Source organism: Micropterus dolomieu, linkage group LG09, assembly GCF_021292245.1.
Source record: "Micropterus dolomieu isolate WLL.071019.BEF.003 ecotype Adirondacks linkage group LG09, ASM2129224v1, whole genome shotgun sequence".
Lineage (NCBI taxonomy): Eukaryota > Metazoa > Chordata > Actinopteri > Centrarchiformes > Centrarchidae > Micropterus > Micropterus dolomieu.
Genome location: NC_060158.1, coordinates 28,799,092 through 28,825,175, shown reverse-complemented (window position 1 = coordinate 28,825,175; position 26,084 = coordinate 28,799,092). Strand labels below are relative to the sequence as shown.

At 41.7% G+C, this 26,084-nt stretch overlaps 2 protein-coding genes across 7 annotated transcripts in view; both read left to right on the top strand.

Moving 5' to 3' along the window:
- The window catches only part of sema4ab (sema domain, immunoglobulin domain (Ig), transmembrane domain (TM) and short cytoplasmic domain, (semaphorin) 4Ab), a 30,881-nt gene extending 22,796 nt beyond the window's left edge, over positions 1–8,085 (top strand). The window contains exons 14-15 of the mRNA XM_046059086.1: positions 4,270–4,364; positions 4,710–8,085. Of these exons, the coding sequence (XP_045915042.1) occupies positions 4,270–4,364; positions 4,710–5,539 (925 nt within the window). The 3' untranslated portion in view covers positions 5,540–8,085. The remainder of the gene's footprint in view (positions 1–4,269; positions 4,365–4,709) is intronic.
- A 3,056-nt stretch (positions 8,086–11,141) lies between these two features.
- Positions 11,142–22,923, top strand: si:dkey-81h8.1 (uncharacterized protein LOC100034657 homolog). 6 transcript variants are annotated; one of them, XM_046058702.1, is made up of 10 exons: positions 11,142–11,432; positions 12,686–12,737; positions 14,000–14,117; positions 14,262–14,375; positions 14,886–14,942; positions 17,031–17,168; positions 19,328–19,375; positions 19,594–19,707; positions 19,966–20,055; positions 22,148–22,923. In XM_046058702.1, the coding sequence occupies exons 3-10, from the start codon at positions 14,022–14,024 to the stop codon at positions 22,253–22,255; spliced, it is 765 nt and encodes a 254-aa protein (XP_045914658.1). In that variant the 5' UTR covers positions 11,142–11,432; positions 12,686–12,737; positions 14,000–14,021; the 3' UTR covers positions 22,256–22,923. The 6 variants fall into 6 exon arrangements, with proteins under 6 accessions (XP_045914658.1, XP_045914661.1, XP_045914659.1 ...); XM_046058703.1 differs by having other exon boundaries at positions 11,143–11,432; positions 14,018–14,117; XM_046058701.1 differs by having other exon boundaries at positions 11,143–11,432; positions 14,015–14,117.
- The last annotated feature ends 3,161 nt before the right edge of the window (positions 22,924–26,084 follow it).

Below are 26,084 nucleotides of genomic sequence, written 5' to 3'. Positions count from 1 at the left end.
CACACACACACACACACACACACACACACACACACACACACACACACACACACACACACCTAAACTTCTGATCTCTCACTGCGAACACACCGTCTTGCCCTCCCTCTCGCATGCCGGCTTGTTGATGATGTACCCTATGAACAACCGAAACAAACATCTGCACTCTAGTGTCAACTGTTGCTTTACCTGGTCCGTGACTTGTAACATAAAAGTGTACCAAATGTTGTACCGAGTGAAGTCTGTGCGAGTGTACATAGACACAGAAGACGACCGCTAACGCCCCGCCCCACCCGATCTCATCGTCCATCCTGATGCTTCATTGTAGACTTCGTCTAATAGAAATTTTGTAGACATCGCCCAACCCTTGTACCCTCACATCTTGATGATTTTGTTCATGTATGTGCTGTTGATGTTTTATCTGAGAATACTGACAAGTTACCGTCAAAACACAACACAAACTGATGTTTCTCTCAACAGTATCAAGTTTGTCCACTTTTCAATCACTAACTGTTGAACTTTCCTTACTAACTTTGTTTCAGAGTCTGGTTACCTACACAAAGCAGTGCTGCTGCAGAGTGGGGCCCACATCATAGAGGAGGTCCAGGTTTTTGAGCAGCCTCAGCCTGTCAGGAGCCTGAAGCTCTCCATACCCAAGGTAGACACTGAGATTTACTTTGTGATTAAGATCATGTTAGAGATTTAGACTGCTGGGGTGGTGATAAGACGCGTGCCTTTGGTGCGAGAGACCCGAGTTCAACTCCCCACCAATGTGTCCCTGAGCAAGACCCTTAACCCCTGTGACCTGTGACATAAATAGCAATTGTAAGCCGCTTTGGATAAAAGTGTGAGCTAAATGAATAAATGTAGACTAGATGCCTTCAAGATACCAATCCTAAGCTTGATGTCTGGTCATCAACAACCTCATGGACCAGCTTGTAACTCACTGTAAACAGCAGTTGATTCAACTGTGACGACAAAACAGATTTCATAAATGATGGTATTATTAGATAGCAGTATTTTTCAAGTCTCATCTGTCCTTGATGTCTATCCTAAAATTGTGTGTGCTGAGCAAAATATCAGTTGCAGGTTTGAGAAAAGAGTAGGGATTGTACTGATAGAGCTGGCATTCTTCTTAATGTACAGGTAAGTTAGCTTACTAACGTTAGTATATTATGTTGTAGAGGAGGCATCAATCTAACTGCACTCGTAGGCTGCTGTCTTTGTCTTCTTACCATCATACCATACGTATCATATGCACGCTGGTTATTACCTCAGTCAATAGCAACAAGAACATTTTACATCTCTGCTCTCACCCCTAATGAAAACTGACAGTTGTAGTAGATCTAATGGCATTTTGAGAGAGAAGTAGTATAGAACCCTAACCTGGTAACATTTCAGGGGAAATGTCTGTGCTGTGAATGAAAGCAGTAACATGTAACCAGCATGTAAAGAGTCATGTCCGTCTGACGCTTTCACATTGAGCGAGTTTACCAATCACAAGATCACAAGCGCTTTGAGTTTCTATGATAAAGCGCTATATAAATGTAATGCATTGTTTATTATTATTATCATTTTTATAATTATTACTCCTCCGATGACGTATTTGAATCCACATCTGCATTATGGTTGCCTTCCTAGCCAATGCATTTGCAGATGATTCGATAAACAAAGCTCTGTTTTTTTTTCAGAGACTGGAAACTGGATCGATACAGCACCAGACAAAAACATCTCCTCGCCCACCACGTTTCTGAAAACAATTAGACAACTTCTAGTTTCACCATCTCCCGAGTTTTATGGTGGTTGGCATCAATCAGTTTTGCATTACCAACATCTGCTTGACTGTCCGTTGCCCCATCTAATCCAGCATTGCCATGGCATGTGTTTAAAGGCGCAAGACTGAAACATTCATGAATGAAGCTCCATGTGTGATTAGTGAAAATCACTAGCAGTGCCAGAAAGGTTATTCCAGTAATTTACTGGGAACTGTGTATGAAAAAGGCTTTAGAGACTCATCCAAGTGAATCACCTCACTGACTTTTCTTATTTTATAGCATCGTACCATTCTGTCCCTTTGCAGGGTATGATTTATGTTGGCACATCAGAGGGTGTGGTGAGGGTTCCAACAGCCAACTGCTCTTTCTACTGGACCTGTCAGCAGTGTGTTCTGGCCCGAGATCCCTTCTGTGGTTGGGACCCTTTCTGCAGGGCCTGTGTGAAGGCCTCTAACACCCAGCCTAGCATGTGAGTACCACAAGATTTTGCAATTATTATGGTGAAAATGTCTCATACTGGGTAGAAACAATTTAGTGGCCTAGTTTTTCATTTTAGGAAAAAACTTGTTGATTGAATGGAAATGACACCAACTGTCTAAAATAATGTTAACAAGTGGTTGTTTTCATTTGGTCAACATCATACGGTTACTGACATTGACCTAGAATCCCGACAGACATGCATTTTTGATTGGTTGCCAAGCTTCACGATAGGGCTGGATGATACGGCCAAAAATGTTCTCACGCTAAAAAGTTTCATATCTTTCAATATCGATAATTATCACAATAAGTATCAAATCGTTATTTCTTTTGAGTTTAAAGGCTTTTTTTACTCCTGAGTGAAAGTTGAAGAAACCTGATAATTGTGGTTACAACTCTAATTTATGGTCAACACTTTAGAACCAAAATCAAACAGTGGATCACTTCACAAATCTGAGGTAGAACATTCAAAAGAATCATGATAAAATCTTTGTCAACAAATATGCATGATAAAATAAAGTTACAAACAAACAAAATAAACATCTTAATAAAAATATAAGTACTAATTTGTGTATTATTCAAGTGAATAAAACATTTATTGAATTTTTATTGAACATTTGTTACATTGTTGTTGAAAAAAATATCTTCTCTAATATGAGCCTGTCGGAGGGCAGACTCCATGCGATGAGAGAACATTGAGAGTTGTGTGCTGCTGATAGCCACAGTCACTGCTTCATGCATGTAGTACACATGACTGAAGTTAAAAATGAAAACAAACAGTGTCAGGAGATCAAACACAGACACCACCAGCCTCACAGTTAGACTGAATCACTAGATGTGGATCAGCCTCACTCACATGGAGGTGGGTTGGCTTTGAAAAGACGGATGTTGCTGAAAAGGTGTCAATTAGCAAACTATGTCAAATATCGGTTTCTATTAAAGACCACAAACAAACCATTGCACGGAATATCAAGACTATGAAAAGCTTCAGGAGTCAGCTGTCCGCGACAGACCCGAACCAGCCGAGGTTCAAGCACAGAAACACACTCCAGTTCCAACACGCTAAACTGATGATAGAACCAAAGCCACTAAGACAACAGGTAGGACAGAACTCAGGGCTAATATAGCACAGATGAAATGGTTTACTCAGACTTGCACTGATGAATTCTGTGTTTTTATATTTCTTTCACTTAATTGCTTCAGTTTAAAACATAAATAAGACCTGTCTCCATTAATGTCATTATTAAGCAACGATTAATTCTTGGCATTGATTCTACACGTCTCTGTAGCTCTGCTGGATGAAGCAGAAGTTATTCCCTTATTTGGTGTTTTCATGACGGTGGTGGAGAGCACTACCTAACACGTCGGTCCTAAATCTCCCATAGGTGTTCACCTGGAGATCTGGTGACTGTGAGGCCGTAACATATGAGTCACATCATTTTCATAGCCATCAAATGATTCAGTGAGCCCTCATGCCCTATGGATGGGAGCATTGTAGAGATGTCCTGGAAGAGACCGCTCTGTCAGGATATAAATATTTCATTATAAGATAATGGTGTCAGAACCCTTTCCTCTGTGGTGTCAAGTGGATCCAAATCATGCAAGCAAAAGCCCCCAACAGCACAAGCGAGCCACTGGCTTTCAGACCTGTACCGTCCTCTTGGTGTACGCCACACATGCATTTGCCCACTCGAGAATATAGAGACTCATCTGACCATACCCCTTTTTTCCACACCTCTGTAGAACAGTGCCTGTATTTATTGCACCACTGAACTCTCATCAAGCTCATCAAATGTGTGCTGTCGATCACACTTTCCAACCCTGTTTGTTGACGTCTTTCTCATAGATCTAAATGCATTTTAGTCACTGTTGTTGGTGAAACACAAGCCGGCTAAGAAGTCTTTGTTCTTGTCGTATCTTTCTTGACGTGAGACTCTCGGGCTAAATTATGATTATAGTCATAAGCAGTAAATAAATGGAAGTCGGAGCAGCCTTCTCAGTTGTAGTTTTTCCTCCTCAGAGGCCAGGACGTAGACAGAGGGAATGTTGAAGAGGCATGCAACAGTGTTTCATTAACACACAGAGCCAGATTTGGTCCAAACATACTGCCTGCAGGTAAGTGTCACTAATCTCCACTGCTTTGCTTTGCTTAAAGGTGCAATGTGCACGATGTGGCCGGTATTGTTTTTTTTTATATCTAACATTATCAACAGAATGTGAAGATGTAACGGTTCTGATATGCGTGAAAGATGTTTGTGCTGTGTTCCAGAGATATCTATTGAAGTTAGCATGCTAACCAGCTACGTTGTACCTGAAGAGCCGATAGTCCGATAGTACAGCTCATATTAAGTAGGCTCAGAGTTAGAATATTTGCCACACACCTGTGTTGGAGTTCACGCAGGGTTTCAGGGGTATGGAGGGCCTTGGTGTATTGCTGGATATCTGCCTTATGTCCTGCAGGTGAGCTGGTGTCTGTGTCTCTGAATGAAGTGGTGCGGCTGCAGTGTCCCGCAGCATCGCGGCTGTCCCAGCAGCTGTGGGAGCGTCCCAACAGCCGGCTGTCCTCAGATCTGTACCTGCACCTGGAAGATGGGAGTCTGAGCTTTGTGGCCACTCCCACCACACTGGGCCACTACCTCTGCCTGTCCACTGAGAACGGGTACCAGCAGACTATGGCCATCTATCATGTCAAACAGAAGAGCAACCCAGTGGCTCAAACTCCAACCAGCTACACGTGGCCTCAGACACACCGAATCCCCACCACGCAGGCTGTGGCAAGGCGTAGGCCTGGGCCTGGACTGCATGCCTCTGTGGGGACTTGGCCTAAAAGAAAAGAAACAAGACAAGGAGAGACTGAGCCAACAGTGCCCAGCAGGGACACTCAGGTGACCACCAGACAGCTGGGCAGAAACTTGACCCTGTGGACAGAGGAATCTGGGCAGAAAGAGGCAGAGTTTTGGGATGGTGTACCCCTGGTTTTGGCCCGAGGCCCATGCTACCTAAAGGAGCTGGTGGTTGTGTCAGTTCTGCTGGTGCTCTGCCTCAGTCTGCTGATCATCATGCTTATTTATGTCATCAGACAGCGATACCGCAGCCGAACTGCCCCACAGGCAGGGACTCCAACCAGAGACTTGGATAGAAGGACCCCTGTGGAGCAGGAGGCTCTCAGGGGGAACCAGTTTCTGAGCAAATGCAATGGACAAGCCCTGCACAGCGGACAGGCTAGTGGGTTGGTTTGTAATGGGGCACTCACAGGCTCTAATGGGCATTTGCCCAACACCCCCATCTGAGTAGTCCCACACATTTAAAGATGAGACCAGAGGTGGAGGGAGGCTCTCCCAGGTACCAGAGTCACCATGCTGACTTCCAGTGGGAGAATCTGTTTGCACAGCCAATGACGAGGTACAAGCACTGTGGACCCCTGTGATCCTGATTGGTAAGCTGGGACCTAGTGGATGGTAAAAATTAAAGCCAATCTTCCTATGGTACATAAATGAAGACGCATGACTGATGCTGAAACACAATAGCTGTGATGTTCTGAATATTAAGTGTGTTTTCAGTTACTAGACAGTGACAATTAAGACAAAAAGGTACAAGCTGATTCAGTACAGTAAAAATATTTTTATAGAATTTTCATTGTTTGATGCAAAGTCAGTGACCACTGCAGTTATCCATCTCTTTTCATGGGATAATTACATTGTCAAGAGTTTTTTCAATACACATATGAACAGTAAATAATAGAAGAATAACATTTTGAAATGTCCTCTCTCATATTGAAAAGAGGAGTCTGGACCCATGTTCATTAAACATTTTAGAATCAGTAATTTTACATACCTTTAGTAAACATGCAGCCACAGCGTCTCATGGTGTTTACATGCACTTCGTTAAACAGCCTACAGTCGTCTTTCTGCAGTCACGTGATTCTTTAAATGTCATGTAAGTAAGAAATCTGTGGGGCTTCTCATTTGCCTTCCTTCATGTGTCTTTGCTCTTCGGGTGACCTGGAAGAAGGAGGCTTCCCATAGGAGGCTTGAGCGAGGAAACGAGACTGTCCTTCACCAGAATCTTTTATCAGACCGAGACGCCTCTTTATTGGGAGCCTGTTAGTGATTGGACGCTGACTACATCACGGCAGCTTTATACTGTGACAAACAACCGATTCAACTATTTCATTTGTGTTCTGATTCACCATTTAGGTCAAATGATTGGACCTGTGGTAACTGTAGGGTTGAATAATAAAAGAAGCATTAAACAACTTTTATCTTTACATTGTAGGTAAGTTTACCGTTTCAACCTGTATCATGAATAATATAGTCAAGGAAAGGCGAGTCGGTTGGCTTTCAGCAGTAAAAAACATTTTAATTAAATATTAGTTTTTATGAGGCCCAGCACCCCTGTGTGTCAGGTAGAAAACATTCACTTCTGTCATGTTGGAGAAAGTTACTACAACTGTGTGTCCTTATGATTACAGGGCATACAGCTACACACCTGCAAACTAACAGCTAATCCAGCTGTGTCGTGATCATCAGGAATTGAGGTCACATGGTGGGTCAGAGGAAATAACATGTTGTTTCTCTAAAAGCATGCTTCTTTGATTCTTCTCTCCTCACATATTTTCCTCGCCATCTAAGACACAAGTGAGACAAATGAGAAGCACCCACGGTAATCTGGGTAGGGAATTAGACAAACCTGGAGAAAGTCAGTCGTTCCCCATGTATACATGTAACTGGGTTATTGATCTGCTTTGCATGTAAGCATGAGCAGGACAACACCTAAATGTAGACATGTATCATCATCTTCCTAATAGTTGGATTGTAAGCCAGACTAAAACTGCACAAAGTAGCCTCAAGAACTCTAAATAAGTCAGTTCCCACCAGGTATATTTACTCTGAGGAAAAACTCTTAATACAGAGCCTGTCCCCCCACTACACACACAACATCAGTAAGTGTTGTCTTATATCACAGCAACAGTTAAACTGAGTAAGCCATGGCTCCCAAATAATGTTGGGGGTAGGGGAGAAATCTGATTACTGCCCTTCTGAGTGTTTACATAGGTGTTACACTAAGTGGGTTACAGTGCTATTAAACTTGATGTTTGATTTCCTGCTTAATCTCGTGTGCCTGTAAATGTACTGACAGAGGGTTTGATCATGTTTATATGGGGACACCACTTTTTAAAACCATCTCTTAGTGTTGGGTATTCTGTTGAATATCTGTGGTACAGGAGATTTCAGGTGCGCTAAGATCCATCAGATCTTGGTTTAAAACAGTATCTATAGACCCCCCCGTGGCTGAACAACCCAAATCACTGCTGCTGTATTTGTACTTCGTGTTGCACACACGTGTACATTGTAAGAGCTGGACGCAGTTTGTTTCCGTTGTTAATAAGTCCCGAATAACATTGGGTTGGTAGTTTTTAAAAAAGACATTTGTGTCATTCAACACTTGCTGGGAAGCCTGAACAGAGTCACTGCAGGAGGTAGACTCTCCTTGGTTAAGAAAGCTCACTGAAGGCTTTAACTTCTTAGTGGAAAATAAGGACCAAATATAGGACCGATCTTTTACTCCTGAGATGCTTCATAAATAGAGGCCCTGGTTGGTCATCATGCTGACTCTGAAAAATGCTTGCCTTTGTAATACCTTCAGCACAATCATCAGTTCTTTGTATATTGTCTTTTTAATGTGTTTTGGATACTGTATTTTTAAATAACTATAAATTCCTATGCCACTGGGGTGAATGGCAATATGAAGACCATTCACTCCAATGCTCATTCAGAAGACCAGCTACATTTTGTGATGTTTAGAAAATCTAGAAGGAATAAAAATTATCAACAAATTGTGTTATTTAATTCTTTTTCAAAAATCAAACAATACCTTTATGCATTTGCAGTAGTTTGGCCCTAAAGTGTGAACAGATCTGAAATGTAAAGATATTTTTGTCAGCTTACATTTTTTTGCCATGCTATGTAGTACACTTAAAAGATAGCTGTTGGCTCTTTTCATAAAGCCTTGTTAGAAATGGAAAACAGTGAGTGGTGAGATATGTAGTCCCTGTGAGGGGCTCTTACTGTACTCAGACTTAGAACAGGCATGGATTATGCTCAGATGGACACTGGTTGAAGTAATGTTACAAAGTCTGACATATTAAAGACGCCTGTTCCTGCTTGAGTTCAGCCTGTAGGAGCCATGAGGCCTCATTACATGTTTCATTTAGAAAACTTTGTCTGGTTAGTTAATGTTAGACTCTCCTTTGAAATTCCCAAAATGTCAGATGCATCCTTTAAAATATGTAATGTAGTAGATTTCCTTCAGATTTAGCCCACTGCTAGCTTTCTATCTATTTGTTGTACTTTGTAAATCTGTCACCACATTTTTATTTTATTTTTTATTTAACCTATATTTAGACAGGTAATCTCATTGAGACATGGGGACCCAGGTGCACACATTATCTTTTTTTTAACTTGGGGAAGGCCGTGCGCATGTAAAGGTTTCTGTTACCCAAGCAGAGCTGTTCCCTCAGAGAAAAACAGATGCAGCGACATGTTCCTAAGACATACAAGGATATGAAGTAATCAGTAAAGAAGGTCCTGATATCAAAACTATGTTCAGGGTTGGGGTGGAGAATTTCACAATCTGTCTAGTGTTGACCTTAATGAAAATCCCCCATTGGAATGTGATTTTTACCGAACGTGGACAGATTCCCACCAGCTGCAGCCTCCTTAAAGTTGTGAACTGTGGAAAAAAATGTCCTTGCGTTTCGTAGTTCCACAACATGATACTGAAAACAGCTGTCACAACAAGACAAAACAACTGCTGGGTTGGCTGAGCGAGAGCTCACGTTGTTGGTTTGGGCGAAAAAGAGAGGCCTGTTGATTTCCAACCACTTATTTATGCCACCTCTGTGCATGCGTGTAAGATTTTCAGAATACCTCCAACACTGACTTTGACCTAGACACTGTGTGTTCCCACTGCTCCTAAATAGTTAGGCTGGGTAAAATTCAGTAGACACACCTATAGAGCTTAGTGAAATACAAGTACTCAAGAGTTGAAATGTTTACAATATTCAGCATTATTATCTCCCCTTTAAGTTAAATGTGTGAAGGGTTGAGTGGTGCATTTGCCTGCATTTAACACAAATGAGAAAAATCACTCTGGATAACTGACGCTAGATAAGTGGAATTAAATCACAACGTGGGGCTGTGTGCAAATTGCTAGTGTAGCTCTTTTTGCAGCATATACCCAATATTCAGTACCTTTACAAACCGAAAACATTGTACAGTATTTCATGTTTCCCATGCATGTGGCAGTGCTGCACAGGCTGTAGCTGCATAGCCATAGGAAACCTTTGGCGCCACCTCATGGCCGATCTGCAACTATCAGGGCATGCCCAAAATAAGATATAAGACAAACACACAAGCATGACAGCTCTATACATCAGATGTTTGAGGTTGTGTCACGCAGGTAACTTATTCTGTATGAGCTCATAGTTTGTGATGTTGTATTGGCTCTGGTCTGCCTTCTCGTGAAAGCGCCACAGCATCTGAACAGCAAGTTCAGCTTTCTCTGACTTATAAATATTAGAATGTGTATTTCATAGATTTTATAGATAGGCTACACTAAACTTATGGATATAGATAGGTGTAAATGTAAAAACACATATTTCATTTACATTTACTTTTGTAGTAATTAGGATAGATAAATCTTGTGATTTAATTTATTTTAATATTCTTCAGATGTAGGAGGCACTTCAGCCCAGAGAGGAGAAAAATGCATTTACATTTAAGTATTTTCAGCTCTGTTTTTTGGCAGTGTAACACTGAGGCAAAAAAGCCTTCAGTGACCTTCAGCATTAAGACTGTTTGTGGCCCTTTTAACTGTCCCGCTGCCAGGACAGTACTGTTCAATCATCCTAAAAATACAGTCAAAGAAACCAAGGAAGCTAAACAGAGTAATGTTCTTTACTGACCAAGTCAGTCAGCTGACTCCAGACCAGCTGAGCATGTGTTTGACTGAAGGCCGGACAGGATAGGAAAGCACTGCATGTCGCCAGACACAATGTTACATGTTGGCTACTCTGGACTTGGCTGCAAAATATAGTTGCAAGCAGCGATTCTGGGCTCAAATCTTTTATGGTCAACAGAAGCAACTAGTTCTAATGGACTAAAGTTGAAGCCCCAAGCAGCAATGAGCGGGTTTCAGGGTTCACAAAGCTGAACAGTCACTCAGCTAGTTTAATACTATTTATAGGAGTGAGACCAAATACACACTTGTTTATCATTACAATGTATGTAATGTATCTCTTTGTTAGATTTAAGGCGAAACAATGAATGAAGAAATCTACCAAAATTTATGATGATTAATCAAATGGGCAAATTAAGTGATGGCAGAGACAACACTTTATAAGCAGTTTCTGAAGAAATTACCTTGTGTGTGGAGAAGGAGTAGAAATGTGTGTTTCTAAAAAAAAGGGGGGGGGGGGGGGTGATTTTGGTTTTCTATCTTCAGCACTCATGAGTTCCTTTTACCTTTTGGGGCTTTTATTTTGAAAGCAGCCTACTTCGGTGAGAGCTGAACCTTTTGTATGATGTAGTTGAATGATTTCTGTAGCACCAACGATGCAGAAGCAGAAGTTGAATGACATCTATGACATCTGTATAATGCTGAGTCAGCATTCACATTAATAAAGGGAGAGAAGAACGTAGGTTGTGCTTCCTTTCCAGCATTCATACTGATAAACCAGCACAACTCAGTGGGGTTCTATGTAACCCCTTCTGGCTTTGAACCCTACTGAATTAAACATAGTAACCGGCCTGCAGTGGGACGTGTCCCCCAGGAACAAACAACATCCTTTGCAAGGGTTTAGGGTCTCTAAAAGCTCTCACAGTCAGCTTTGTCACGAACCTTGTACAAATAACGCATCATTTAGACATTATTTAGGGTTGGCTGTGTTAACATACACTTTTACAAAAGGTGCAGTCTTACGTAATGGGAGCTCTCCCTGCTCTAGGCTCTCCTGTCTGCAGTCTGCATGTGAACTGCATCAGACAGCAAGTGTCAGCATCAGTGTGCTGCAGTGAGAACCAGCTCCGAACACACCCTGCTGCAGCCCGCAGAGCAGCCGAACACTCGGCTCCCCACCCTGAGCAGATAAGAAGAGACGGCGGCTGCTGGAACACGGCTCAGGTAAGAGTCTCCGCATTTTGTCCCGCAGGAGAAACTAGGACAGGTAACCCGGGACACGGCACCGAACACAGCGCCGACAAAGCGCGAGGCGTCAGGGTTTTTTGGCATCAGATTGTTTGTATGGACACAGTTCTGAGGAAAGCAACGACATTGCTAACCGGGGATGTCCAAAAAAACCCAGTCTTGCTCGGAACTGTCTGTTGTGGCGACTCCTGGAGCTGTGCCAGATCCCACTGCGGTCCCAGCAGCGCCTCGGTCTCTGCTGCAGAACACTCGCCCATCATACTGCAAAGCTCTGTGTGCTCAACTGTCTTTATATACCTAGAAACACACAGAGAGCATAGACTTCATAGAAGTTGATGTTCAAAGCATTTTGCTATTGACTGCTGCAGTAAAACGGTCACTGCACATCTGGAATATTCTCCAACTCAGCACATATGCATAATATTAAATATTATTTATACAGTAGGCTACTCTGCCAGCATTGTTTATTCTAAGACTGTATTTGTCTCCTAAGAAGTCCTTGGTTTTGCTGACTAAAGGCTGTTATCGCATGTTGGAATAACATCTCTGTCCAGGCCTAAGCCTGAAGGCTAACTTTCACCTTCAGGCTTTGGCCTGGACAGAGATACACAAGACATTTTGAGAGACTGAGATACTCTGCTCTCTATGGAGAATGTAGGCCTGTCATTGAATAATGCTAAAAAGGTTGAAGCATCCATGTGATAAGCTCACTAATCTCAGACTAATAGGAGTAGGAGAGAATTAGCTTACATAATGATCCGAGGATCACCTCAAAGGGCCCCCTGGCGATCTCAGGCCCCTGTTTAACACCTCCAGTGACATGGGGATAGCATACAAACTTTACACAGCAAGGACCTGGAGTCACAGCCACAGCACTGCGGTTCCACAGTGGTCATGAGTAAAAAGAATGGAGTAAATAACTATAGTAGGGGACAGTGGGGCATCTTGTCACATTCTTTTTCTGTTGCTGTTCCCAGAATCCCAGAACAAAAAAATTCAGATTTACTTTTCATTTTAAAATATAGTTAGAAAGATGTATGCGGGGCAAATTGCCATTGTACTTTTGACCACATGAGAACATCTTGACTTGAAATTGTTTTTAATACAATGTTCACATCCTGCCTGTACACCACAGCACTGTTAAAAAACATTCAGGCAGTGCACAGGGAGGTTGGTTAGTCTAAAACAAGGGTCCACAGAAGCTCTTTGACTGAAGCTCTCTTTAACAGCCACCCCACGGTCCGTCCGATAGTCACAGCACAACGACGACGATATATTTTGGTGAGTAGTCAAACATAACAAACATTGTCATGTATGCTCTCCTCCACCCTATCTCACCTTTTCCCAGCCAATGCACTAAGAAAACAAAGGGCATATTTATCTGCCATTGTAAAGATTTTAAATATTGGGACTGTATTGAGGTAGCTAGCATAATTTGCCAACGTTAAGCAGCCAATCCTTCTAGGTAAGTCAACTTTTGTCAACTAGCCAGCCAGAGTTGGCTTAAACCAATCACTGTAGCACCATTAAAACGGTGTGTGTCAATAAATGAGTTGACTATAAAGTATTCTAACCCTAAAGGTAGAAAGTAGTAATGTTAATATCGCCAATGAGAGCGAATCATCTATCATTCACAGATCCACAGTTGGAACTGTTTATTAATGCATAATGATAAGCACTGATACAACTTTGTGCATCAAGCTAATTGAGTCCCATATAACTGGGTAGTTAGCGAAGAAGTACAACACTGTCTATTAAGTAGGTACTATGTGTGGGAAAGTAGTTATTATGATGGCTTATATAACATACACCGCTGTCACCGTCATCTGTTTAGTGGCCCAGAGTAATGAAAAAATAAATTAATAACACAACAATAGTAGTTTTTAATGTACTGTTTTGAACACCTGATGCAACTCACCAGCCCTCACTGTGGGACAGGGCTTAAACACCAGCTGGTTCAGGTATGCTAGAATAGAGAGAACTGGAAAATGGGCAGGTAGGGGTGCCTGGAGTTGGGATCCAAAGGTCCCAGGCTATAGGCTAACATAGGCTGACAGATTCATGTCCAGGTCCAGGTAAAGCAGCAGAGTCAGAGTCTGGTACAGGTTGCTTGAAAACCAAATTACAAGGCGCGGGGCCACAACACAGGATGCGCGCTGTGGAAGTTAGCATAGTGGCTGCTTTACCTGGCACACAATCCCCCAGCATTACCAGGGTTGTATCCTTGAGGCCTAACTTTTCATCAGTAGATTACACCAAGGGACATCATTAGATAGACATGAGTCACCCATATGCGCATGTGCAGACATATAAATGTATATACTCTGTATTTGGATAGCGCTTTCACACACATTCATTCATTGGTGGAATAGCCACCAGGGGCATTTTGGGGTTCAGTATCTTGCCCAAGGACACTTCAACATGTAGGGATTGAACCGTTGATCTTTCGATTAACAGGCAGACTATTCTACTTCCTGTGCATTCTTCAGCTACTCTTTCTCCTTGACTGAGGCCTTTTTCCACATGTTGTTACATTAAAACAGTTGCTTCTCCATCAGCAGCAGGATGGCTCTTAATGACAAAGACCCGATGCCTGCAGTGGGGAACCTCTCCCCGGGCCAACTGCAGTCCCTCCTCAAGATGGAGCCCAAGACTCTGGGGGTAAGCAGAAGCATTCAAAGTAAACCAAACCACATATACCCTTCAAACTCATATACATGCATGAACGTACATCCAAAGTAACAGCTGACTTTGTATGGGACATAGCATATTATAATATTACTTCTACCTCCTCTACCCCTCCAGGCAATCCAGATCGTCATTGGGGCGTTGATTCTTTGTCTAAGTGCATCTGTGCTCCAGATCCATGAGCTCCACTTTACGAATGATGTGGCCCTCTTCCTGGTTGTTGTCATACAGGTCAGTTAAGCGTCTTTCACACTGGACCGTGCTGAATACGTCTTTCAGAGCACACAAACACCATAAACACACCTGCCCAGCACAGTGCTATTAACCACAGACACCGTGGCTACACCTTATTTTTACAGAGTCTATGGCTACAGACAGAACAGCACAGCTACGCTAACAATGCTAGCCATGCGTGTTGGTCAGTGTTGGCTAGCTATATCCAACTCTGACCACAGATACAAAGAGACACAACAGATCCATTTCACAAGTCTGGTGGCTAGCAAAGGCGGCTAGCAGCTCACGCTTAGTCCCCCCTGTGTAGGGCTGGCCCCCATTGTTGCTGTCCAGCCAAAAATAACAAAAGTTATGTTAAATAACTAGATTGAGTCAGGTCACAGCATGGTTTCTTATTGTAAGCACTTCATTAAGATATAATTGATGTACTTTTATATTTTATATTAAAACCTTCCTTACATTTCCTCCAAATGCTGTGTCTAAGTAATTTTTATTGTTACCCACCAGGTGACCTTGTCTGGTTCAGTGTTGGTCCACAGTGCGAGAAAACCTACTCTGTTTTGGGTGAGTCTGTCTACTACAGTCTAAATCAAACTAGAGCTTTGTCTTACAGCCTGGGCCATCTCAGGTGATCTCTGATGATACACATCACTGTTGACTAAACTGTTAGCTAGATTCATTCAGAATCTATCATTCAGTAGTTATTTAAATGAGCAGTCCACCCTATAACACACACAACGATGGCTGTAAGCGCCAGATAACTGCTATGAAACTAGAGGCATAAGTGTGTTAGGCCTTTAGTTTTCATAGCGGTAAAATGGCGCTTACAGCGGGGATTCACTGAATTTGTTTGTGGTTCTGATTGGGGCAACCGAGTTTAATGTTACACCAAACTTGGTGGATCAATTTGAAGGAACATTTTTATTTCCCAATAGCGCTACATCACAAGCAGTACCTGTGCTTTGCATTCGAAGGCATAGCCTGTCAGTTCAAGGTACTCCCTTTCGGTCTTTCCCTAGCCCCACGATTTTTCAAGAGGTGCATGTGGGTGGGTGATGCAAGCCAACAGTATGCAGATCTTCCCATATTTGGATGACTAGCTTATCTGTGCTCAGAAACAGGAGCGGGCGAAACAGGATACTGCTGCCCTTCTATGTCATGTGACACAGTTGGGCCTTACCGTCAATTACGGCAAAATTTGTCTGATACCCAACCAAAGGGTGATGTTCGTTCGATTAAAACCTGGACTCCTGCCAAATGTGGGCCTTCCAAACTCCACGGTGAGAAGAGGCCATAATCCAGCTTCTTGTCCATTTCAGAAGAACAAGCTGGGAGGCGTCATGACAGCCCAGAGTATGGGGGCTCTGGATGGCACAGGAAAGGACAAAAACCATTAATGCGCTTGAGCTTTGTGCTGTATATATATAAGTTCCTGCCATATTTGAGTGACGGTCAACACGGTATGATCCAACATACATCCAACATGACTTGAAAATCGTCAAGGGAGCACCAGGTCGACCTTGTCACTGCGGGTGGAACGCCAACCACTGATATAGGCTATCCCTGGCTTGGCCAGCCTCGTACTTGCCTGGGCCACAGAATGTGGTGGCAGACTCTCTCTCCCGCCAGATAGTGTCTAGAATGTAAATGTAAATGCCAATTTTCAGTATCTTGCCCAAGGACACTTCGACATGCAGCGTGGAGGTGCCGGGGATTGAACTGCCGACCTTCCGATTAACGGGCCTCCTGAGCCACAGTCGCCCCATGAGTGAAAGAGGAGTGAAGAGGAGATAGAGTGAAAATATGTCATACAGTTCCATAAATTCATTAAGTTTTGACACTAAGTATAAGATACTAATACAAGACTGATGACAGAGAAACGCCATCATTTACTGGAGGAATATTTTAACATATTACAATGACATTAAAATGTACATAAAAGGATATGAAACTCACTACCCACTCACTAGTTTATCAGAGCTTGTAATCATATCTCACAGACTTCTTCAGCTAATGGGGCTGGGTCATGTGTGTTAAGATTACATTAAAATCCCTAAACCCTGCCAGATCCTTCAAAGTCAATCCAGGGAAATTCTAATAATATTAATCAGGGCTTGAAATTATATGCTGAGTGAGCTGGTACTCACTTAACTTTGCATACTGCCTGTGTTTTTACATTTTTCATACTGCTCTGCTGAAAAATATGACCCATGTCCTGTGGTTTTCATGACATAAAATATTCTATAATTTAAATGTTGTCCATAGCACCTTTTATAGCAACATGTATTTGCATTGTGTAAAATTGGTCTGCTATTCTTGTGTAACATTGAGGTGGGAGTACAACCTCACGTATATCTTTGTTTAGGGATATAACCTGTAAAATTACAATGTAATGTATGTAAGATGTAAGGTGTTGCAATGGAAAACAACCCTGCTTCCCCAGTGTATATCATTTATTAAAATTATTTTTTAGGCTTTATCTCAATATACAATCGCTAAGTAAATAAAATACAGCTTTCACATCAATACTAATGTTGGTGCTTAATGTCAAATAATTAAAAAAGGCAAACAGGGTTTTAGGGTTTCTGTAATTACTGAGTAATTAATTATTGTATATTGTACATTATTGAGCACTACTGTTGCCATTTGCAGGTGAAATGTGTCCTGGTGCTGCATCTCATCAGTGCTGCGTTTGCCACTGCTGCGCTGGGTCTGATGTCCAAACACCTCCCCTACCGCCAGGACTCTTACCACTGTGAACACTGCCGCAGGCTGGAGCTACATGCTGTGGTATTGTCTTTAAAATCTACACAGAGAAGCCAGAGCACAATATGAAATTCATTCGATTTAGGGTTTCAATGATCATAAAAAATCTGTGGCAAAACAAAATACCAGTAGCTATTACTGCAACTAAACCTTTCTGCTGTCTAAAGGAAGTGTGTTTCTCTGTGGCCTGTTATATTACAGCCTAATTAGGACATCTGCAGCACATCACTGAATTACATCTTCAAGATGAACTTGATCGTTATTGCAGTTAAAATTGACTGGCCTAAACAACATCACAAAATTGCTGCCAGAAAATTCAGTTTGGTGCTTAAAGTGATCAGTTTGTTTTGGGAAGATATGAGTCTTGCCTGGTGCAAGACTGAAACAATGTTTGCAGGACAGAAATATATTCCTGAAAAAAAAGTTTGTTTAAAGTCTGTGACAAGTTTGGGATACCCTACACCACTTTCTTATCAAGGTCCAGTGGTTGAATTATACAGAGATGTGTTTCTGTTATTTACTCTACCCTCATCATTATGAATGAGGTGGACGTAATATTAGAGACACCATAGATTGTGTTTAAATATAGTATCCAAAATAATCATACAGTTTTAACAAAAACTGCACATTAGAACTTATGAAGGGAGGATTATTTATGGACCTAAAAACTGTATAGTTCAAAGCTGCTTTCTATAATGATAATATAACAAAATAAAGGCTGTGTGCTTTTGTAACCTGTGTGCTGTTCATGCACTAACTCCACTTAAAAGCATTAGATGTCTTAAGATGCTTATATAAATGCCTGGCATTTTCTGATGATATTTGCTCACTACAAAGAGCCCTGCACGTTCGTCTTCGACATATGTTGAATTCAATCGTCATTTTGGAGAATATCAACTGTAGATTACATTAATACAGGGAAAAACAAAGTTCTTAGTGCCTTTTTTTGTAGTCCTGAGTAGTGTCTGCAGGCATTCCTTACAGCTCGACAACCTTCACCACTGAGATATGGCAGCCTGCCGGCTCAGATCAGCGCATAACCATTTTCTTCAATTCAGATTTTCTGTCCTCTGGTTTTGGGTAGCTGGATAGTAAGAGATAGAGAGAGACAATAGTCCTAGAGGCTTTACTATAACTTGAAACTATCCTGACTAAAACAGGTTGTCCATAAGGATGGTGATGTTGGGGAGGGAGCTGCAGCAGCAAACCACATTGACATGAAGACATGAGCAGATTAACAGTAAGCTGTGTCAGGTTATGAGTCTGTACACCTCCTCCATGACTGGACGTTACAAGGTGTCCAACAAGATGAAAGAATCAGCTAATGCAAGCAGGGTTTACAGTAAGTGCTCTAAACTAACCCTATGCTCCACGGCTGATGAACTTGGAACGTCAAACTTTAAAAACGTTCTGCTTTGCTCAGTATTTCATTAGCTTTCCATTAGATAATAACTTAAAATAAATAAGTCTAACTTCCTAATTAAAGTAAACCACAATGAATCAAGACAAATGGCTGGTTTCATGGCCATTTATACATGATTTAATTTGGGCCTTGCACTGTTTATTGATGGATATTCTGTTTCACATTCACTGGCACAGATTAGTGCCACTGGCCAATCACTGCGGACTTGAAACATGATGTTACCCACCGCAGTGGTGTCAACACCGCCATCGGCAACGTATCCTTGGCAATGGTGGTGTTGCCAGTGTATTTCTAATATTGAAGTTGCTTGGTGACTTCGTGGCTAGACGGCACTCTAAGGGTAAAACTCTTACTTTGAACTATGAGTGCCAGGATATGGTACTTTGGGAATATGGCTCCATATTTCAATGTGTTGAAGATGTCATAGTTACAAAGAAAGGATTTAATCTTGAAAGAACAATTTGAGGTTTTTTTTTTTTCATACAGTAGATCTTTGACCACATAGTTATCAATATAAATATTTCTAGAAAAAATTTAATTGTTAATAAGGAGAGCTATGATATTATATATAGCTATGAAAAACAGATTTAAGCATCTGTGAGTGAGATTTATTTTCATGCAGTTGTATGTAGCATACACAGAGCTGTCACTGATGTAGGACTGCACATTTCCCTTAGTAAAATCACATGAATTCACAGTTGAGACTACATGTTATGAAAAAGCAGACTCCATGTTTCTTTGTCTTTACTGTCCACTGCAGCAACATTGTTTCAGGAAATGCACCGGGCTGATCGAGCAAAAGTGTAAAGTAAGTGATTGACTACTGTTACAACTAATACTTAACTAGTTAGATAGGTTATTTTGTGTTGTCTTGTAGAGTGCATGTTGAAGACAGAAATGTCTTTAACTGATAGAAAAGATGCCCTGAAATTGTTACATTTATGTTTTTTCATGGAATCAAACAGTGTCAACGTGCACACTGTTACTGTTTGCTCACTATGTATGCTCTCGGATTTATCTGGCTAGCTGTTGATTGACGGGATCCTGGGTACACTGGTGATCTTCCTGGTGCTGGAGCTGTTGATCTGTATCACTGCCATGCTGTTCGGACTCAGTGTCCTAGCTGCTGGTGGAACCCAGGTGAGCGCTGATACCTTAAAGCTTCATCAAGCGATATTTGACCTCTAGGGGGCAGAAAAACACTTTTCATACAGTCACAGTCACCTTAAAAAGCCTTTGGCCAGACAGTTGGGAGTGAGTTTTGACTTTCGAGGAGCAGATAAAGAGAGTTGTGGAGTCCTTTTGTGGAATTCTTTTATTGAATTTATTTTATTTCATCTCATCTAGACTACTGCAACTCTGTATACATGCCTCAGTGTGTCTGTGTGTGTCCTGTAGGCTCCCAGCCAGAGACCTGTTTATCCACAGACTCGCCCCCCACCTGTTCCAGCTGTGCAAGTTGCTCCAGCTGCAGCTGAGCCATCTCAGGTACCACAAACAGTCATTGTTAGCTATTAGTTAGGTATTTATATGCAGGTATATATTGCAAGCTGCTTATCACCAGCAAGATGGGACCTAACTCAGTCATTCTGGGTTTGGTATTTTGAGGACTAACTGTGTGCCAAGGTGAGAGGATCAAGAATAGCTTGGTAGCATATCTGAGGTGCCTTATATTTGGGCTGCCCTGTGCGCAGTTTGTATTTTGAGCCTGTGCATCGCCTGAACTGAAAGATAGGTTTCCTCTTAGGAGAAAACCTTGTGCATCTTGTAAAGGAATGAAAGAAGCAGATGTGTTTAACCACGACCAACAACAGCCTCTATCGGTTTGTAATCCTACCGTGTCTATAATATGTTTATAAAGTTTCTAGGCCTGACCCCCAATAGTCGAAGATTCAATGCTTCGATGGGTGGGGCCTGATTCGACTGTCAATCTCACAGTCGAAGCTTCGCAGCGAAACAAGGATCATGCCATTTTAGCGATATGGGGGTGCTCAACATCTGATTTTACATAGAACTACCAGTTTTCTCCCAATAAGTTAATATACAGCCTATTACAATATACAGTTCAATGTTTAATGCTGTAAATAAACATGTAAAAAGAATAAAACTTTCAATAAATGTTTTTAAAAGTACGTAAATAAATCTAAAATTGTAACCCTAACCCTGGGTCGTCAGTGCGCACGTAGGCGTAGCGTGTATGTGTGTAGGTGCAGAAGAGGAACATTTGCTGAAGAGACGGAGCCCCAGCTTCACTAGTGTTGTGCCGAGTTGTCCGCACCTCTCGGGACTTTCGGATAATTTAGCACCGTTGATGAACCACACAAAGAATATTTTATCGTTTTAAACAGCCGCTACTTGAAATAGACCCAGGAGGAACCGCAACAGAGGTTTGTGTGCATGCCGTGCTGCCGACAACTGCATGCATGCAAAACTCTGAACACCGCTGAATGGCAGGCGAGAGAGAGAGAGAGAGAGAGAGAGAGAGAGGGGGAGAAACAATTGGGGTACACAAAAACACATGATTCGACAATCAGTCGACTACAAGCAGGACTTGGGGCGGCTGCGGCTCAGGAGATAGAGCGGGTTGGCCGTTAATTGGAAGGGCGGCGGTTCAATCCCTGGCTCCCCCTGGTTGCTTGTTGAAGTGTCCTTGGGCAAGATACTGAACCCCGAATTGCCCCTGGCGGCTGCTCCGCCAGTGTATGAATGTGTATGACTGGTGAATGCAGATGTAGTGTAAAAGCGCTTTGAGTGGTTGAAAAGACTAGAAAGGCGCTATACAAGTACGGAGCATTTACATTTATTTACTTGACGATTCTGATTCGACTATGTAAATCCTTAGTCGGGTCAGCCCTTAAAGTTTCCTCCACACCTCTTGCCAAGAGACTTGTATGTGATGTTATTACATTACATACCAAAGCATCTTACAATTGCTGTATATGTCGCACGCCTCTGGAGCAACTAGGGGTTAAGTGCCTTGCTCAGGGACACATTGGTGGATGTGTCGCAGTGGGAGTCAAACCTGGGTCTCTCACACCAAAGCATGTGTTTTATCCACTGTCTCATCACCGTCTACGTGTTATAAATGAACAAAATGTTCGGTCTCCTTGCTGGTTGTTTGACACATTCAGAATCATTACTGCTTGTCGTTAACAGGCGCTCGCTTAGTGTCTTTGTAAAATATACATTTTAAAGGCTCATTATTACAGTTTGGTATTTCTCTGTAATAAAGCACAGTGTTAACAATGTTACTGTGAACATTCTTTCTCATCCCTGGAACACAAACCATTTTCTGATGCCCCCAAATATATATTTAAATCATAAACATGTAACGACTGGCCGACTAATGGCTTGAACTAACGACTACTAGTCGACTGGGAAAATCTTTACGCGGGGGTCAGCTCCCTGCACATCATACATTTTTTATAACTTCATGAACCACAGCAGTTCGCATGGAATGTGATGTATTTGGTCTACAGTAGGATTTGACCAGCAGTGTTCTCTCATCATGTCAAATTACACTTCAATATGTTTATATCTTCTGGAAGCCATGTTCACTTTTTACTCTGTGTATCCACAGGTGGCTGTGGTTGTGACTGAACCAGATTCAGAGCAGATAGAGGACATCTCCACCCCAACCACTGAACCCCAGGTGGAGCCCATAGACTCTGTGACCACCGGGCCCTGAACTCAACACACTCTACTCCCTGCGGTGTCATGTCATGTCAGAGTTTAAATTTGGGGGAAAGTGTTCCTGTCAGCCTCCTAGTGGTCATTATCATCAGGACTCAGCTATTTCCCATTTATTTAAATTCATGACTCGTGTATCAGCTCAGCTGACAAGGTGACAACCAATCTACTGACAGCAGCAGTCCAGGGTCATAGAAAAAAAAAAAGAATTGGTCCAAATAAATGTGAATGACCAAACAAGTTTGACATGTGAACAGGCTGTCACCCTGTCCTTTCACTTCTGACATGACATGAACACAGCATCAGTGTTACTGCTGGACCTACAGTACAGTATGTTGTGGTTATGTATGATAGGGATCAGTGTTATTAGTAATGTTGATTTATTCTTCAAATACTAACACCACTTAATTAAGCATAATCAGAGGGAAAAAAATAACAGAAAGACAACCAGATTCTCAGCTTCCACCTGAAGCTGAGGCAGCGCGGGTGAGGCTAAGACCCTGGTCACTATAAGAGTATTTAGGATATATTCACTTCACTAATAGAGAGTCACATTTGGTGTTAATTAGAATGAAGGCAGATTCCGTATGTAACCTGGTACTATTTGGCCTTTTATAAGTCTGTAAGTCTTTGTTGTTTGGCTATAAAACTATTGAGGTTGTGCAATTTTATCTCGTCTTTATGCTGTTCCAGAATTCACTGATGAAGGAGTATTACAGCAGCCGGTCTACTGTCTATTGTCCATTCATTGTTGGTTCTGATATTTCAGACGTGTTCTCTTGAGATAAAAACTTAAAGGGGTACTCCGGTCATTTAATACTTCCCTAAAGGTGGGAGGCTCAGAGCAGCTAAGGCCGAGATATTCGGATTTTTGCTCCCTAGTACGAGTCAAGCCCGATAAATACCGTATTCTCACTGTATTTCCCATAATGCATAGTGTCGTATTGCACACTCTGTGAAAACAAAATTTCCCTTTGGGGACAATAAAATCCTAATCTATCTCATATACATATCTTGTTTCCAATCCCAAGCCACAATAACTCTGATGACATCACAATTCCACTGTTCACCAGTGTTTATGAGATTTTGGTCAATACTGAGAGAATGAAAATGTCTGGGCTGGAGCTTAGAGTGGAAAGCTGATTCTTCACATTAAAAAGAGCCAGCTGAGGACATGTGCGCATCTGACTAGGTCACCTGGATGCATGGGGGGGATTATGTATCCCATCTGTACTTATAATTCTTAACGATCCTTCAGGAAGTGGTTTGGGAGAAGGACCACCAGTTGGATAAGCACTGACTGAATGACTGGATATGTCCACCACTTGTTATCTGGAGACAATGAGATAACTACTGTATTTTATGATTACAAAATATCACTTTGCTTTTGCAATATTACAAGATAAATAAGCTGTGCTGCTATCTTTAGATAAGAGGACCACAAAACTTATAAAGCAGCTATAATCACCCATGTTAACTCTCACAAACCCTAAAGCTTGCCAAAAGATCATGTGAAGCCATTTAAACTGGAAGCATCAATAATGGAGACAAACATAAGCTAACATGGAAATCAACAATGTATTATGAGCATGTTTTCCTTTATTAGACATGAGGTGTCTTCATTCATTAATCAAATGGGCTCTCCTCTAAGGTATAATGTTGGGATTTCATATTTCACCATCAGGCCTGTAGCTACTGTACCATTATGGAGGTCTGGGAACTTTAAGGGAAAATGTGCCTGCAAACTAGGCAAAACACTATCCATTAAATTGGAGGAGTTTGGACTGATGATGTCAATATTTCTGAAGTTTAGGCTAGGCCTTGGCTGCCTGCATTATTGTTCTTAGTGGAAACCACATGATGGCATGATTAACTGTAAATTAATGTATGAACATTTCAATCACAGTGACAATAAAGTTAGTGCTGTACCAGGAAAAAAGAACAATAGAGAACCCATCGTCACTCTCTCCAATCACTGATCACCTTCGGTGCTGTAGTGTTGAGTTGCAATTGAAGCCAGGGCTGGACTGGCCATCTGGTAGGCCGACACAACTGTTTTGTTTTGTTGTTGTTGACATTAAAAGACAAAAAAAGTCTGAAATGCTGAACTCATTGTTCTGCAAGAGCAGTTATGATTATTAAGGAGTTAGTCCATAACATTAACAAATTAGAGACTAACCACACAGTTCTTGCACAACGATTTCATGAAAAAACTAAACAGCTGTTCTGTCCATTTGGAATCAATATTGTACTATTAGTATATATACTATACTATTATATGAACTTATATAAACTAACACTACAGTATTAACCCTTTGCTTACTTTTTGCTACGTACATTTAAGTTCATTGTAAATCTTCTTTAACAAATATTCAAATGACAAACCCAGGCATTTTCATTAGGAGAATGCATTAAGCACAATTCATTACTTCATTTATATCTAATCTAATGTCACATGGTGTCTACAGTCCTTGTCACATTTAGTTCTGGTCTAATTAGAAAATATCAAGAGCAACATGTCATGACAGAAACAGTGTACCTGTTACTCTGAATAATCCACAGAACACACTGCAGACACTTATTGTTGTTCTCCAGAAGGTGGAGACCCTGAGCTAGTAGGATTATGACGGATCCTCATCACACCAGCAACAGACTGTTCCAGCTTCCAGCCTGGTGAACTCAGTCGGTCCTTTGCACTGACCTGCACATTGCATATTTGTAATAAACAAATAGTTATACAAATAGTAAATCTTCTCTCTGTTCCTCTCTTGCCCTCTCTCTCTCTCTCTCTCCTTCACCCCAACCGGTGGAGGCAGATGGCCGCCCACCCTGAGCCATGGTTCTGCTCGAGGTTTCTGCCTCTTAAAAGGAAGTTTTTCCTTGCCTCTGTCGCCTAGTACTTGCTCTTGGTGGGAACTGTTGGGCTTCTGTAAATACCATCATAGAGTACGGTCTAGACCTGCTCTTTTATGAAAAGCACTGTGAGATAACTGTTGTTGTGATTTGGCGCTATATAAATAAAATTTAATTGAATTGAATTGAAATTTGTTAATTTACACACACGCATATGCGCGCGCGTGCGTACACACACACACACACATCTCACTCTGTGTATTTGTAAGCCACATGTGTCCTGTAACACAAAACTTTCCTTTTGGGAATTAACAAAGTAGGCTACACCGTCTACATACATGATAAATAGGAATACATATTGTCAGTCATACCAGCACATAGAGGTCATTCCCTTTTAGCTCAAATGGAAATATTTACACAGCACAGGTGTCACAGTCGGGTTATCGTTCATGGAGTCCTTTCAAATGCACATTGATGCTGGGTTTGCAGGCAACTTGGGACCATCAGTGCATGATCACCAGCGTTGAGGCAAAGTGGCCTGGATCAGTCCATCTTCAGGGACAACTAACACTGTGCCACAGATTCGAGCAGGGTATGGTAACTACATTGCATATTTTTTATGTTCTTTTATCTGCATTTTACTGATCATGGCAATGTTCCTTTTTAGCCACAGGGTTGTTCACTGGAGTGCTGCTAGGAGTCACTGGGAACGCCTGCCGGCCCTTTTTAATGACCTCCTACCTTCACCCTGATGCTGGGCCACAAACCACAGCATTTTTTTGTTAACACACAAACAGGCCTTTTTTCTTTTCATTTCCAAGTCTTTATTTTTCAATAATGTTTTGTTCCTGAAACAAAGGAATAATACACTTTAGTTTAATGGTTTCTTGAACTCAATGATGTTGAGTTTCAAAGTCCTCTTGTAAAGAGACCCCACATTGTCTGCTTTAACCTGAAACAAGTAAAACACAGCT

Excerpts from the sequence above, each read along its gene's own strand:
- si:dkey-81h8.1 (XM_046058705.1), top strand. The coding sequence starts at position 14,022 with ATGGCTCTTAATGACAAAGACCCGATGCCTGCAGTGGGGAACCTCTCC. Across the intron at positions 17,169-19,327 it reads GGCTGGAGCTACATGCTGTG|CAACATTGTTTCAGGAAATG; the intron begins GTATTGTCTTTA and ends TGTCCACTGCAG. Across the intron at positions 19,708-19,965 it reads TAGCTGCTGGTGGAACCCAG|GCTCCCAGCCAGAGACCTGT; the intron begins GTGAGCGCTGAT and ends TGTGTCCTGTAG.